This window comes from Rutidosis leptorrhynchoides, chromosome 2 (assembly GCF_046630445.1).
Source record: "Rutidosis leptorrhynchoides isolate AG116_Rl617_1_P2 chromosome 2, CSIRO_AGI_Rlap_v1, whole genome shotgun sequence".
Classification (NCBI taxonomy): domain Eukaryota; kingdom Viridiplantae; phylum Streptophyta; class Magnoliopsida; order Asterales; family Asteraceae; genus Rutidosis; species Rutidosis leptorrhynchoides.
In genome coordinates this window covers 437,367,756-437,382,010 of record NC_092334.1, presented here as the reverse complement: position 1 = coordinate 437,382,010, position 14,255 = coordinate 437,367,756, and the positions used below count along the sequence as shown (strand labels likewise).

The window sequence follows — 14,255 nt, the reverse complement described above, 5'->3', positions numbered from 1 at the left end:
AGAGAAAGAAACACTTTGTAAGTGTGAGAAATGGCGCAAGTTTAATGCTTGCATTCATGACTATTTATAGCAAAAATATCACAAGTTTAGGTAATACAATAATATTACTTTTGTGTATCAATAATTGACTATCCATTTATATAATATATATTCTATATTATAACAAGAATAAGTTTATGCGAAAATCTGATAACATTTGAAACAGGAAAAATGTCACTAGGAAGATGTTTGATTCTAATTCATTATTTAATTTATTATCTTAAAACACAATTTATTTATTTTAAAATTAATTTATAATGACAAATATAAGCCGTATAGGTTACAAACACCTCAAGTCACAAGTTTATAAAATTTATATGTTTTGATCTTTTCGTCCAAGGGTAACAAGTTACGCAGGACCGACTCTGATGATTCATAATTCAACATATAAGATCTTAAACGCGCTAACTACCCTGACGTCCGAGTCTTCAATAAGATATAACCAAAACAGTGGCAACTCGCAAATTCTGCGAGCCTTCACTATTTTGGTCATATCTCTTTCATACGGACTCCGTTTTAGTTGATTCAAAAGCTCAAACGTCCGTAACTCAGAGGGCTACAAATCTCCACTAGCTACTAAAACTTTTGGCGAGGCGAGGGCCCCCTCCTGCCCTAAGAAAGCTCCGCCCTTGGGCGTGGCGCAATAAAGCTTATGGAAAATCCTTTTGATTTCCAAGAATTCTTGTTCGGACAAAAAAGAAACACCAGGACCAACATAAGAAAACATCAAGACATAAGATTTTTGATGTGCCGTGACTTTGTGAAACATTAATCCATGGTTGTAGGACCTTTGCATACTTCAAATGATCAATTATTTTTTATGTTAAAAGCACTAAGCACCAAAAAAAAAAAAAAAACCATCATTTGGATATTTTCTATACACGAATGGCCAATAATCTAAACAAGGAATATACTTTATAATCGATGATGAACCCAAAAGCGACTTGAGTGGACTAGGTTAATGATTGATCAATCTTAATCACTCCGACAAATATGCAAATCATGGCCAATGTGAAACAATCAAGGATGGTTTAAGAGTTTGATCATCGTAGGTAGGTTTGAATAAACTATGGGGTTCTACCGTCACACGCAGTGTTGTAAAAGTCGGCCGACTTGGCCGACGCGTCGGCCGATGCGTCGTTTTTTTGGGTTCTCCGTCCCGTTTTTTCTGAAAACGACTCAAAAGACGGTCAAAGCTAAAAGTTCGGTCAAAGACGGTCAAAGTTGGTCAAAAACGGTCAAAATCAGTCAAATTTTCGTCCAAATGTGATATGTTTTAAAATTAGGGTTTGTTTTCATTTTTAGGGCCGCTCTTTTCTCTGTGTCCTTACTAATTATGCACTCCGTAACATTCATTGAGTTTGAAGTTTGATTATATTTAAATTCAAGTTCTTATTTAAGAAATTTATGGTACAAAATCAACTATTTTATACATATATAAATATATATTTAAGAAATTATTAATAAAGTCAACGTTGGTCAACGACCGACGCGTCCCCGACGCGTCCCCCGACTCGGCCAACGCGTCCTTTTTAGGTCTCGACCGATGCATCCCCGACTCGCGACTTTTACAACCTTGGTCACACGTTCGATCTATGAAAATTTGTTTTTTTATTGAATTATCTTTTTTCCCGCGGTTTAAAATATTAATATTGTGCGTAACTTTTCTCACAGCTTCACGCTGAATTCCACACAATTGTCCTCACAACTTTTCCCGTAGCTTCGCGTGAAATTGGTTTTCCGCACATTTGTTCGTGCATCTATCTGCGTAGGTGTTTCGCATACTTGTTCTTACCGTATTGCAATAGAGAGTTCAATATGATACTTAACAAAAGATATCATACCAAACTAAGGGGACTAATTCAAGTAATGTTAATTAGGGTTCCATATGAGCTTGACCCATGAGCTCTAAACCCTAATTTTATCTTAACCATAGTTTTCCTCTATAAATAGAGGAATATCTCCCTATTCAAAATGCACCTTGTAATGCATCGAAAAAGACCTCTCATGGTCATCTAGGTTTTTTACCTAATGCCGTGTAAGGTTTTTCTGGGCCTCAATCGACAAATGATTAGCCTTTGACCACCCTCCTCGGGACTATCGATCTCTAGGGATTGGGTCATTCATGGTGAACCACTGGAGAATTAAATCCGCTAAACTCTAAAAATGACCCAATTAATATTGCACTCAAGTGTAGTTCTCCCTAGCCTTGAAAATATGCTTGATCAGTTGAGAACCCTTCTTTAAGAAAGCTTCATAGTTATGGAGAATAAAATCGTTCTTTATAAGTTACGTGCGTTACTAGGGTGCTTGAGTTCAGTGCAAACTATGTTATGAATTTTACAGACCCCAAATAAGACCGATGCTTAATCTCAATCACAACCAACAACAACAACACACGAATAAAAGATGCAAAACGATAAATAAAATGTGCACGACACAAGGATTTAACGTGGTTATATCTGATCTCTGATCAAATGAAGAAGCATTTAGTCTACAAGCGCAAACCAGATAATTTTGTTTATTATTTTCTTGCACAAAGTTACAGGAGGTTACGGTTACGTTATATAGAAAGCAAAATATCAATAATATGATAGAATCATTTTTCAAGCTAGGAGGCATATAGGGACTTGTATTGTTATATTTTAAATAATAAAATAAATCTTTTTTGCTTTTCAAAAAAAAAAAAAACGAATGAATCACGAATCATTCGGTACTGAACCTAATTGTCTATTTTTTCTTCTATTTTGTTTCAAGCTTCACAATACTCTAACAAGTTATAGACCAACATGTTATTAACCAAGTCTCTTTAAATCTTATTGACACATAATCCTCGAGGCGTTTTATGACATCACGATATAGGATTCCGCGGTGTATGGAGGTGTAGAACACTAGTATAAGGGCGCGTTTGTTTACTTCTTAACTGAATGGTTCAACGCTGAATGCTGAACCATTCAACATTCAGCGTATTTGTTTCTTATCTATGAATGACAGATGGTGCTGAATGGTTCAGTATTCAGTAGCTGGAACTATCTCTTAACCATTAAACACCTAAATTTTATGTAATTTGCTCTTTAAATTATATCAAAGACACTTATTAAATAACTATATTGTAGTTTTTATGCATGTCAATGGTTAATAATGTAATTTTACATCATTCACATTATTCGTTTAAAACGATTATCAAACACATTATTTTCATGCTTAAGCAAATTCATTCAGAACTTTTGGATTATTCAGATTATGAATCATTCAGTGTTAAATTATTCAGTTTTATCAAACGTTTCCTAAAGATTAATCTCCACAAGTATGGGTTTGATATTAATGAATATATGTAGTACTTGGTAGAAAGGATAATTACAACAAACAATCCTATTGTTAAATCTTATGTATGGAAACATATCTATCAGTCGTTAATAACTAGTACTGTAAACGAATGACTAACGATTATACGCTTCAAAGCATTGTAATTGTAGTTTTTGAAACATAACTAAAATTTATGATTGTGATAACATGTGTGTCATTAGGATTAATAAACACATCTTTATTTAATAAATACATAGATGATACAAATACAAAATATACAAACAAGCGTACATACATATATTTATGATCAACTATAGCTAACGTTTAGGTTTTTCAATACTTCTATGAATGGGTTCGGCTACATTGGTTGATTCGTAACCTTTGCATCCCAACAAACCATTAGTCCTCGGTGTTTGTGCTTTTCTCGTGGGCCCGGTTTTGGATTTTGCAGTGGTTCGAGTATTGTAAACCGTATGTTTTTCATCATACCCCGAATAAACAGACGCATATTCAGCTGCACTTGCAGTCACAACACTCCATTCGATACTAGCTTCACTTGGTGCACACTGAGTAGATGGGCTCATGACACTCGACTCGTAATCTTTCCATTCGGTTCTCGAAATATTCTCTATCTCGAACAAATCTGAGCTCGCTTCACTCGCCACGTCATCACATATCACACTTTCTTTACTCTTTGGAATCGCGTCCCAAGTCAAAATCGACATTTTTCTCACCAAGTTTCTTGCTATATCACCTTTTGTTAGTGTTCCAGACCCGAAAACCTCGATTGAAACCCTTGGCAAATCTTCAACTTTTTGTTTGTCATTTGTTAAAACAGGGAATGCGAATTGATCTCTTTGTTCAACACTTTGTTGGACACAAACGTCATTTCTTGTCGAACAAGTAGCTACGAAGCCATGAAACCATCTCTTAACGAATGCTTTACTGCTCGGTTTTGGTTGTAGCAATGCCCCTTGGTTGCTGCTAAAAGTGGATGACATACTCGGTGTCCGTGGTGTGAACATACTTGGTTTAAGTTTGTGAGGATCAAACAACGACATGTCGGGAAACTTTTCACTAGTGTCAAACATGTTGGCCACGCCTTCAGCAGGTTTAAGGTAACAAGAAAACGAAGCGGCACGAAGCTCATTCGGGTTGTTTTCAGTTTCCATTTAAAGGAGGTTTATTAAGAAAAGGAAAGTTTAAACATACAATCTAGAGTGTTTGTGAATGTTTTTCTTTTAAAGGAAAAAAGAGTATTGATGGTAGGGGCGGAGTTTATTAGGGGGTATAGTAGGATGGGTCCTAGTCCCTCTAAAATTATTTTAGAGTAATTAGTGAAATTTGTAGCCCATGAGAATATGAGATACGAGATACGGACGTTTGCATTATCAGCGGTTTACTTCACAAGTTTAAAATTTACCAATGGCATATCTTAGCGTGCCAGAAAATTTTTTCGAAACAGTATTAAGATACCGAGTTAGGCTATATACATTTGAGTGAAATGTTCTTTGATCGTACTTTATTCCGACTAGTGGGTAAGATACAGTGCATATTAGATCACATTGAAGATGAACGGCTTAATCGAAAGTCGCTTGAGTCCAGTCAAATGGCCTGCTTAGATCTTCAAGAGAGAGAGAAACACTTTCTGGAGAGAGAAATTATACGTGTTCCGACTCAATCTAAGTGTCCGAATAATGGAGGCCCAAGTGTCCTATTTATAGATAGAGTCTACAACTTTGACTTTACACGTGTCATGATCTAATTGGCTAGTCAACCCTAAAGACTCGGAGTGGTCAATCCCCAATTATTCGCAACATGACTTTTGCGTGGTCTTCTTGATGACGTGTACAACTATATCACGTAGGGCTTACACACTCACCACTGCTTGTAAGCCTTTTCTACGCGCTATTCAGTTTTGAGTGCTTTCACGATTTTATGGCCTTCAATCACGTTTATGGTGAACGATTCTTCTTGCAGATAAGTTTATTTGATAGTTTTGTATACGTTATCCGGATGGTGAGCGGTTCTTTAATCACGTTCATAATGAGCGGTTCTTCTTGGGTAGCCTAAACAGAGAAACCTTATTAATTTATCCGTTTACATGTTTACACTTCTATAACTTCGTCATCTGACTCAAGCTCCACCACTATTATGGGTCCAGTAGTATGATCGTATTTGTGGCTTGAGTTGTATTATCTCGGAAAAAAATAACAAGGTGGATATGTTATAAATGTGATGTTGTATTGTTGTTTGAAATTAAATATATTCTTATGGAAGAATGACATGAAAGGTGTTGGTGGGCATGATTAGAACACAAGTGGTTTAATCGTTCAATCAAGAATTTATGGATCGAGGTATACGAATGGACCACGAGGAATAAATGTAGCCGTGAATGTAGGTTTAATTGATAATTGATAATACTGTAAGTGGTTAACAAGGTATTCATTGGTTGAGTGATTGAAACTTGTGAGTATGCTATATACCACAAACTAGCTATTGGTATTCATATCAGTGTTATTAGTTGTACTGATCCATTTTTTTTTTTTACATGATAGATAACTACGGAGTATAATTTAGTTATAAGTAAGTTCATCTTTATAACCTAATGCATACGACCTTAGTTGTTGCTTCCGCCATGGCCGCCATAGCCATAACACCATAGGAACATGATTGTTGTAGATGATAGTTACAATTATCGCGGACACGTTTGTATAGATTAGTTATGAGTTAGTTATAATGTTTAAATGTTAATACGACGATATGACAATTAAAAAGTTCACTTTACTACAGTGAGTGTTCTAATTCAAGAAACATCATTTCATAAGGATATATGTTTGTAAAAAGTGTTGATCAATGATAAAATATGATCATTTTTGGGTGTATGGTCCTACATGTTCTCTACATCCATTTATGGTTAAATAAATGGAACACAAGTTGACGTCCATGATCATCCATCGAGTTCATCAAACCAAACCAAACCAAACTAACTTTGGCTGGTTCTGTCCACTTCTATTCAAAAAGCTTTACACCGAAAATAACTCGCAACAAACTGACCAAGTACTAATTGAGGTTCAAACAATAATCGATCCAAACAAAACCATTAAACCTTAACACTGTTCAAGAGAGAACACATATAAGAGAATGAAATACAAATACATCAGGCTGCCAATAATTTCCAAAAACTATTAATTTAACTCTAAACTAAACTCATCACTAAAATCATGGTACAAGCTAATTAACATAGAAACTTGTAATTTGCTACATCGTCTTCAATTCTTCATGAATCATGTAGAAGATGTTGTGTTGTTTTCACCTGCAACCCAATACTGTTTTACAGCAAACAATATCTTCTCTGTAACCAGAGGCCCATCTTCATGATCCACCATTTTTGTGTTCCATCTCATCCCAGAAACAATATTTTTCACCTTGAGTACTTCTTTTTCACTATCGCGTATTATAACAGTACCTTCAGGACGTAAAATTCTGTCCATTTCTAAAAGAATGTCCTCGTAACTACACCTACAAGTATGCCCACCATCAAAAACCAGTTTAGATTACAAAGAAGTTGGATATTTATAACAAATGAGTGTTAATTACTGAATCTTGATGCTTAAACAACTTACTTGTTTTTGTACAAGCTGAAAAGACCGTTGGCGTGGATTAGGTCATACGTTCTTGGGTAAGTCGAAAACGCTTCACACCTGAAAAACGAGGTAAAGAAGTTTGTATAATAGGACAAAGACGACACATACAAAAATGAATAGTAGTTTCTTTCATAGTATATCATTTGTTTAGTTCATTCTCCTGTATCAAGAAAGAGTGAAACACTAAAGTGACGTTTGGTTCAGGAATTTGAAACCCTATCATGAGCATGTTTGTTTGAAATTTTTTCGGAGCTTTTAGCTACTAAGTTTTATGAAAAAACTCGTAACTAATAAAAAGTTTTATTTGGTTAAAAGAGCTTGAAAGCTTTTAGACGGATGGAAAAGCTAAAACTGAGCTAATAGAAGTGGTGTTTGAGAAAAAGCTCCTAGCTTTTTGCCATTTTAATCTTATTTTTAACACTTCGAGCTACTGAGCCAAACATCTAAAAACACATAAAAAGCTAACAGCTACCATCTACCAGGTATTAGCTACCTGCTACCAGCTAAAAGCTAACGGCTAGTTTTGCCAAACATACCCCATATGTTCGGTTAAAGAGTTTGAAATCCCAGGATTTGTAAAATGTAAAACATAAAAAGGTAAACATTCTTATGCAATTTACTCATGCATAAAAGTATAGAAGATTTAGTTGTTACCAGTCATGATAGATGCCGATAAGACCTCGCTCGAAAACCACACCAAGAGTGTCTTTCTTAGCTATCGTTGGCATCACGTTCATAACCCATGATTTGGGGGACTCGATTGCAGCAGCAAAACAGCCAAGACCCGCATTCATATCCATAATATTACGATACCGCCCTGAGTCAATGATCTTATTCACTCTCTTATAAGCATTCAAATGCTTCTGCCACAATTTGTTATCCTCTTGAAATTTCTCAACCGAAATCCCGGGAACCGACCCGCTACTGATCCGTGGAGGAACATCATTAAGCCTCTCGGGAAACGGTTTCAATTCACCACCAGAAACATCATCTGCACTGTTTGTTTCGGGATAATCTGTTACACACTCTTCCATCTCCTTGTACCTATACACACAAACACAAGTATCTGATCATTAAACCAAATTTTCTTATTAAAAAAAAGTCGAAGCGCATGAATTTTGTTAGTTTTCATACCAGACATCATCTGGATTAGTGGATTGACACATGGTAACACGAGACTTTCGCTCTTGACAATATGATTTATTGACTCTTTTTCTCCAAATTGCGGTTTCGCCTTTTTCATATTTCTTCTCCCAACAAAGAAGTTTAGCCGTATCCTCGATGTTCTTTTGTTCCTTTTCAAGCTCTTCTCTAGGACGCTGCCATGATCGAAAGTTCGTCTTCCAGTTAATCGGTGGACCAGACAGAACCCAGTAGCCCCCGGGCCTCAAGACTCGATCAACTTCCATCATGTACCTCCCACCTAACACAAAACATATATTCATTTAATCTTCAATACCAGCACGACTCCCAGCTTGTAAAGCAGGTTGTTGCCTCGAGATTAGTCTGCTCGCAAAGCGAGTCAGAAACTCAAGCCCAAAAAGGACCAAAGAACAATACCAACAATTAAAAAAAAATAAAGTTTACGAAATTACTATTTCCGCCCCATGGAATCAAGCACCGGGAACAATGAGCCATATCGAAGGATCTCGAGGGATATGGAAGCTTTATGGTTCCAAGCACACCAATGATTGCCGGAACACCTCGTTCGAGAGCAAATTGAACTTGCGCTTCATGCGAGTCTCGTGGTGCAAACGACATCGCTATCACGTTTCTTTTGAATAGATACGCTCCCCAACTTGCAACCTAGGGATTTTAACCACCAAATTGTCAAAAAAAAAAAAAAAAAAAAAAAAAAAACCTTAAAATGTAGGTTGAATATGGAGCTTGCAAAATAAAGGTTTTACTTACACCACATCCGGTGTCTAATGCGGTTCGAACCATGCCATTAGCTATAGGAATAACAGAAGCCAATTGATCAATATACGCATCAGCTCCATGAGGAAACTGTGTTCCACCACCAGGAAACCTAAAAACATCGCCTTCGTATTGGATCCAATTCTGGATCGCCTTTTCAACTGTCAAGCTCTTATAAGGCGCATTAGCAAAAGGTACAAAATCCCTACTTTTAGGCCACGGAAACGGGGTCACGTAACCTTTTGGAGCAGGAATAAGACAATGCAACTTCTCATTTTCGGGAGGACAATGTCGTTCCCTGTAATTCATGTTGTCTCTAGGGAACGTCATTGCACGCATTTGATCGTGACATGGCGTATAATCAACATATTTATCTTCACAAGGCTTGAGAACCTTACTTACAGCTTGCAAGTTGTTACTTTTTTTCATTTCGTCACCATGGTGAGTCTCGACGTTCAGATTTGAAAGAACGCTACAATCGGCACTTTCTGTTACCTTTTGAGCTATACTATCTCCTTTCCCAAACCCACTCTTTTGCCACGCACCGAGTAAATAAAAAAAGCAACATAAACCGACGACTATAAATATCGAAAAGGATCTCCTGGTTCTGTTATCTCCTGGATTCCCTTTAGTTGCCATAACTAATTAACCTGTAATATTTAATGTAAACAATCAAAATGTAGTTGTAAACTGTCTGATAATGTATCAAAATTTATCAATGTTCTAATGTATGTAATAAGCTTTCTATTATTGTTATTATATGTATATGTATATGTATATATGTATCTGACATGTCATCAAAACCAGTGCAATACCAATAACAATTTACAGCTTACAAGTATTCATATGTTTGTTAGATCTTTTACATGTACATATTAAACGATGTCTATAACTTTATGTAGCAAATTGATAAGCAATTTAACACTAAGCATTTCATCGAACACCTTACAGGCATGTTAGAACAAAAAGGGTATTCAAAAGGCAAGATCTAATGTTGTGGGCAATCAAGATGTTGATCAAGTGGTAAAGTATTATTAAACAGACAAACAAAAGATCCATTCAAGATCTTGAACTAGATAAAATGTACATGATCAGATTCAATTAAGCTGAAATACTTATTCAATCCAGTTATTAGGATGAATAGAAATACAATAACAAATAACAAATGATAATTATAAAGCAAATCGAAGTTATGAAGAATCTTACGGATCTTGAAGCCGGGAATTAAGGGGATCGTGATGATGTTCTGTTTTTTGGATCAGAACATTTTTATGTGTGACATATGTTTAGCGATTGTTATAGTTAGATTTTGGTGGGGGAATATTTTAGTATATAAATGAAGTGATGATATTTGGGTGTTTGATTTGATTTGATGATGGTGATGATGATTATTTATTGAAGTGATGAGATGGGTTTGAACTGGTCTGGTGGTTTGGTCTGATGGACTGATCATGGTCTACCTTTTCTTGGATTTTAAGGCATCTTAACTAAACTATTAATTCTAACTTTCCACGTCAGCCCAACAACAACACCAATATTCTATAACTAACCCATAACTAAACACTCCTTATCATGGCTAAAATAATTTTCCTCTTAATATACAACGTACAAGTAATAAAGCATCAAGTCCAAACAATAACTAAGCCTCATAGCTCCGTTACATTAATGGTGAAAGCGGATAACTAAGGCGGGTAACTAGCTCGTGGCTATAGTTAATTAAGGGTAATGACGGATAATGAGCGGGTAACTAACGGGTAACTAGCTGTAGGGAGTGGTCACAGACTTATTTATTGGTCACCAATACTTTTATACTCCACTGTTTACTATGTTTAATTTTTACTTAAAATCCCTAATTCTAATCATTTTTTGTTTAGTAATCCGTATTAAATACAATATACTTCAACATTGACAAAGTGGAGCTTGAGGGAAGATCTTATGAATCAAGCGCACAAACAATTCAAACTACAAACAAAAAGAAATTTTATGTACGAGAATGCATGACGTGTAGTTAAAGATTGTGTGAAGTTTATAACATTTGAAGGTCTTATGTCGCACAAAAGAAAGCAAATTCAACCTGATATTGTGTTCCATAACAAGCAAGAGATTCCAGAAAATAAAGCCGAAAAATGTACCAAGCCCGAGTCAGTTTGAGAGTTTATTTAGAAACGATGATTTTTTTTTTAAAAAAATAGTATTTTTTTTAAACAGACTTGCAAAAATGAAAATTTTAGCAAAATCATTTCGAAAATGGTAAAACCGAACTTCCAAAGTTCGGTTTTGGTCAAACCCGAAGTTTGGAAGTTCGGTTTTGATACTTTATCCATTTACACAATGACTTGACAGACATGTGTACAAGCTTAGCCACCCGTGCCCTAAACCGAAGTTTGAAACTTCGGTTTTGCAGGCTTTTCAGCAAAACCGAAGTTTGAAACTTCAGTTTTAGGTCCTGCCATATTTTGTTCACTTCTAAGCCGAATCTTGCTTTTGCATGTCGAAATCTATGCTTTTATATATCTATTTATACTAGTTGAAACTTCATTATCAATTACAACATCACATACAACACAACCACATTTCAAACACCTCAAACCGAGTTTTAATTTTCACTGAAATTAGCAGTTGAAAACTAAAAAAAAAAACACAAAATCACATTCTAAAAAAATGGCCAATGATGAGAACGATGGATGGGAATACCTACTTGATATTGATGATTCTGATCTCACTCAATCTGTATCAGTTTCAAAACCCACTCAAACCATATTGGTGCCCACTGAGTCGCCACCACTCCCCCGACCTTTAGAGTCCCCCCAACTTAACCGTCAAAAACAAAAGCAACCTATTTCACCACAACGACCTGTTCTTCGCGGTTTCGGGTCTAACAAAAAGAACAAATTATCCTACCGAATCCCTGGACCCGCTGATGTTTTCCAAGATACGTATGAACTTCGAAATAAGGAGAATAACGTTGTGGATGACATGTCTACGCAAGATTTTGTAAGGGAAATAATCAACAGACCTGAAGCGGATGATTCGTTTACACTGGATCCGTGGCTACGGGCGATGGAGTTTGCATATCCGTACAGAGGTAAACAACAAAATTGTATACTTATTCTTGAAACCGTAAGCCAACATTTTATGTGTATTGTTGTAACTGTAGGTAGATCTGATATAGCAAGCATTTTGAGACAACGTAGATTTTTACCAGATGATCAAGTTATTGGTATTGTTAAGACTTGTGAGAAAAGTTGTGTCGATGATCTGTCTGTAACGCTCAAAGTGATTTTACATCACTAACTTATGTATATTTTCATAATTGTATTGCGTTGACTAAAACAGGTTAATGTAACTATATTCATTTATGTTTAATAGGACACTACGGGTACTATTCGAGGAACAGTATCTAGCAAGGTCATCGATGGTGTACATGGGAAGTATGAATTCAGAACAGTACTAGAACATCATATGATTACATTTTGCGTTCAAACCCATCAAAATTCTTGGAAACACTTCAACTAATGAACAAACGAGAAGACAAACCAACTACACGATATCTACGAGAAGAAAGATTTGTAATTATAATCATATATCTGGAAAGCTCTCGAAACCTAAGTAAAACTTTAACACGTATCTGTGATAAATCCTTCGGCATTATCATTACTGAAAATAACCTTGCAATTCCTTTTTAAAAGTATCCAGTATTATCACCCATTCAACTAGTCAACGAAGACCTTTCAGACTTATAACTTTGGCATATACGTTTTTGTTACTGGGGAACCTTTTATGTTCCACCATATTAGCAGTAAATGTACCAGCGACTCCGTCACTCTGCTATTTGAAACTCTCCGGAAATTACTATATATACATTGAAACCCTATCATGTACTCATCCACATCTTGTAACAATAGTTGCCATTCCAACTATCGGGAATTTGCAATCAGTATTTTGAAATCTTGCAGCACGTCTACGCCAACAGTTATATGTGTACATATAACGTCTACCTCCTCGAATTACATACTTCAAATGTGAAGTTTTTGAAAAACACCCCAAACTATGAAACTAGTTCTCTGAAATTAGAACAATGCTGATGAAGCAGCAAAAACTGTAAACGACCTTAACAGTCAAAAGTTTGATGATAAAGAATAATATGATGGTAAAGCTGAGAAAAAAAAAAAGGTTTGAAACTGGAAAACGGATTGAGCAAAGTATGAAGGAGGGCTGTGGATAAATCACAAAGACTAAACCTGCCTTCAAAGAATACAAATGATTCAGTATCTGCTGAAGTCATTAACGAATACCTTGCTACTAACTCAAAATCCGTTACGAACAAATCTTCTTCATCATTCTTCGATATTAGAAATTCTAAGATATCATCGTATCTTTTAAATATCCTCGATATTTCTGAAGATATTTTCATAAGCATTCTTATCTGAAATCATTCATCTCTTCGCGCTATCTGTATTACATCATAAAAGAAACTATTTTAGTTTCTAAATTCTGAAACCTTCAAGTTTAAAATTTGAATGTTTTGAAGTAGTGTTGGGAACTGAAGCATGAATTAGTATAATATAATGACACTTGATCAACGTGATTATATTACAGTAAGTCATGCTGAGTTTCTAATGGAACGTGATAAAGGTTCACAGATCATACCCTCATCATGAACCATGTTACATAACTCTTTCATTCTATTTAACCTCTAAACATATCAAGAAAATATTTTTCTTGATGATTAAGGTCTTTTTCGAGGTATTCTGGTAATTTGACAAGTCAGATTGTGCCATTACCGTTTCTTTCTTAGAATATTAATTATGTTCATTTCAAAATCCATACCTACGAATTTTGGACCATTATTCGCTTGACTTAAAGTCGGGAAAAGAAAACGAAAGCATGAAGCTCCGAAATATAATGGAAAATATAAAGCCCAAAAACAACCCCGAAATTACAAACCGTGTATATCAATGCGTATAGCAATATAAAGACACGGGAGAATGAAAAACACTATAACCCCAAGGTAATAGTAGAAGAAAATAACTTCCTCTGGTGGCAGATGAAAAAGAAGAATGAAGGATACGATAGCCAGGAAAATATCAAGAATCAGAACTGGATTAAGCATTTTCACAATCTATTGGGATGTATGAAATAATAAAGAAAATTATAGGAGTGTTGAAAATAAATGAAACGGAAGAGGACAATTTATAGCAAAATATCGGACGCAGTAATAGAGTCAGATTACGCATTTAATCAAAGAAAATCCTAATTTCCCCAAATTCCGAAAAATCAAATCTTATTTAAATTATGAAGATTTTCTATTCCTTAAAATCCGGAAATCAATCGTTACTACATCAA

General features: G+C 35.5%; 2 protein-coding genes across 2 annotated transcripts; both read right to left on the bottom strand.

Moving 5' to 3' along the window:
- Nucleotides 1-3,587: 3,587 nt before the first annotated feature.
- LOC139892420 (protein PHYTOCHROME KINASE SUBSTRATE 3-like) lies at nt 3,588-4,522 on the bottom strand. The gene has a single exon (XM_071875491.1). It carries the CDS (start codon nt 4,515-4,517, stop codon nt 3,663-3,665), a length of 855 nt encoding a protein of 284 aa, XP_071731592.1. The 5' UTR covers nt 4,518-4,522; the 3' UTR covers nt 3,588-3,662.
- Nucleotides 4,523-6,427: 1,905 nt separating this feature from the next.
- LOC139892419 (probable methyltransferase PMT2) lies at nt 6,428-10,270 on the bottom strand. The gene is made up of 7 exons (XM_071875490.1): nt 10,116-10,270; nt 8,904-9,559; nt 8,588-8,798; nt 8,127-8,415; nt 7,647-8,036; nt 6,972-7,049; nt 6,428-6,867 (listed from the first exon to the last, which is right to left on the bottom strand). The coding sequence occupies exons 2-7, from the start codon at nt 9,546-9,548 to the stop codon at nt 6,633-6,635; spliced, it is 1,848 nt and encodes a 615-aa protein (XP_071731591.1). The 5' UTR covers nt 9,549-9,559; nt 10,116-10,270; the 3' UTR covers nt 6,428-6,632.
- Between the last annotated feature and the right edge of the window lie 3,985 nt (nt 10,271-14,255).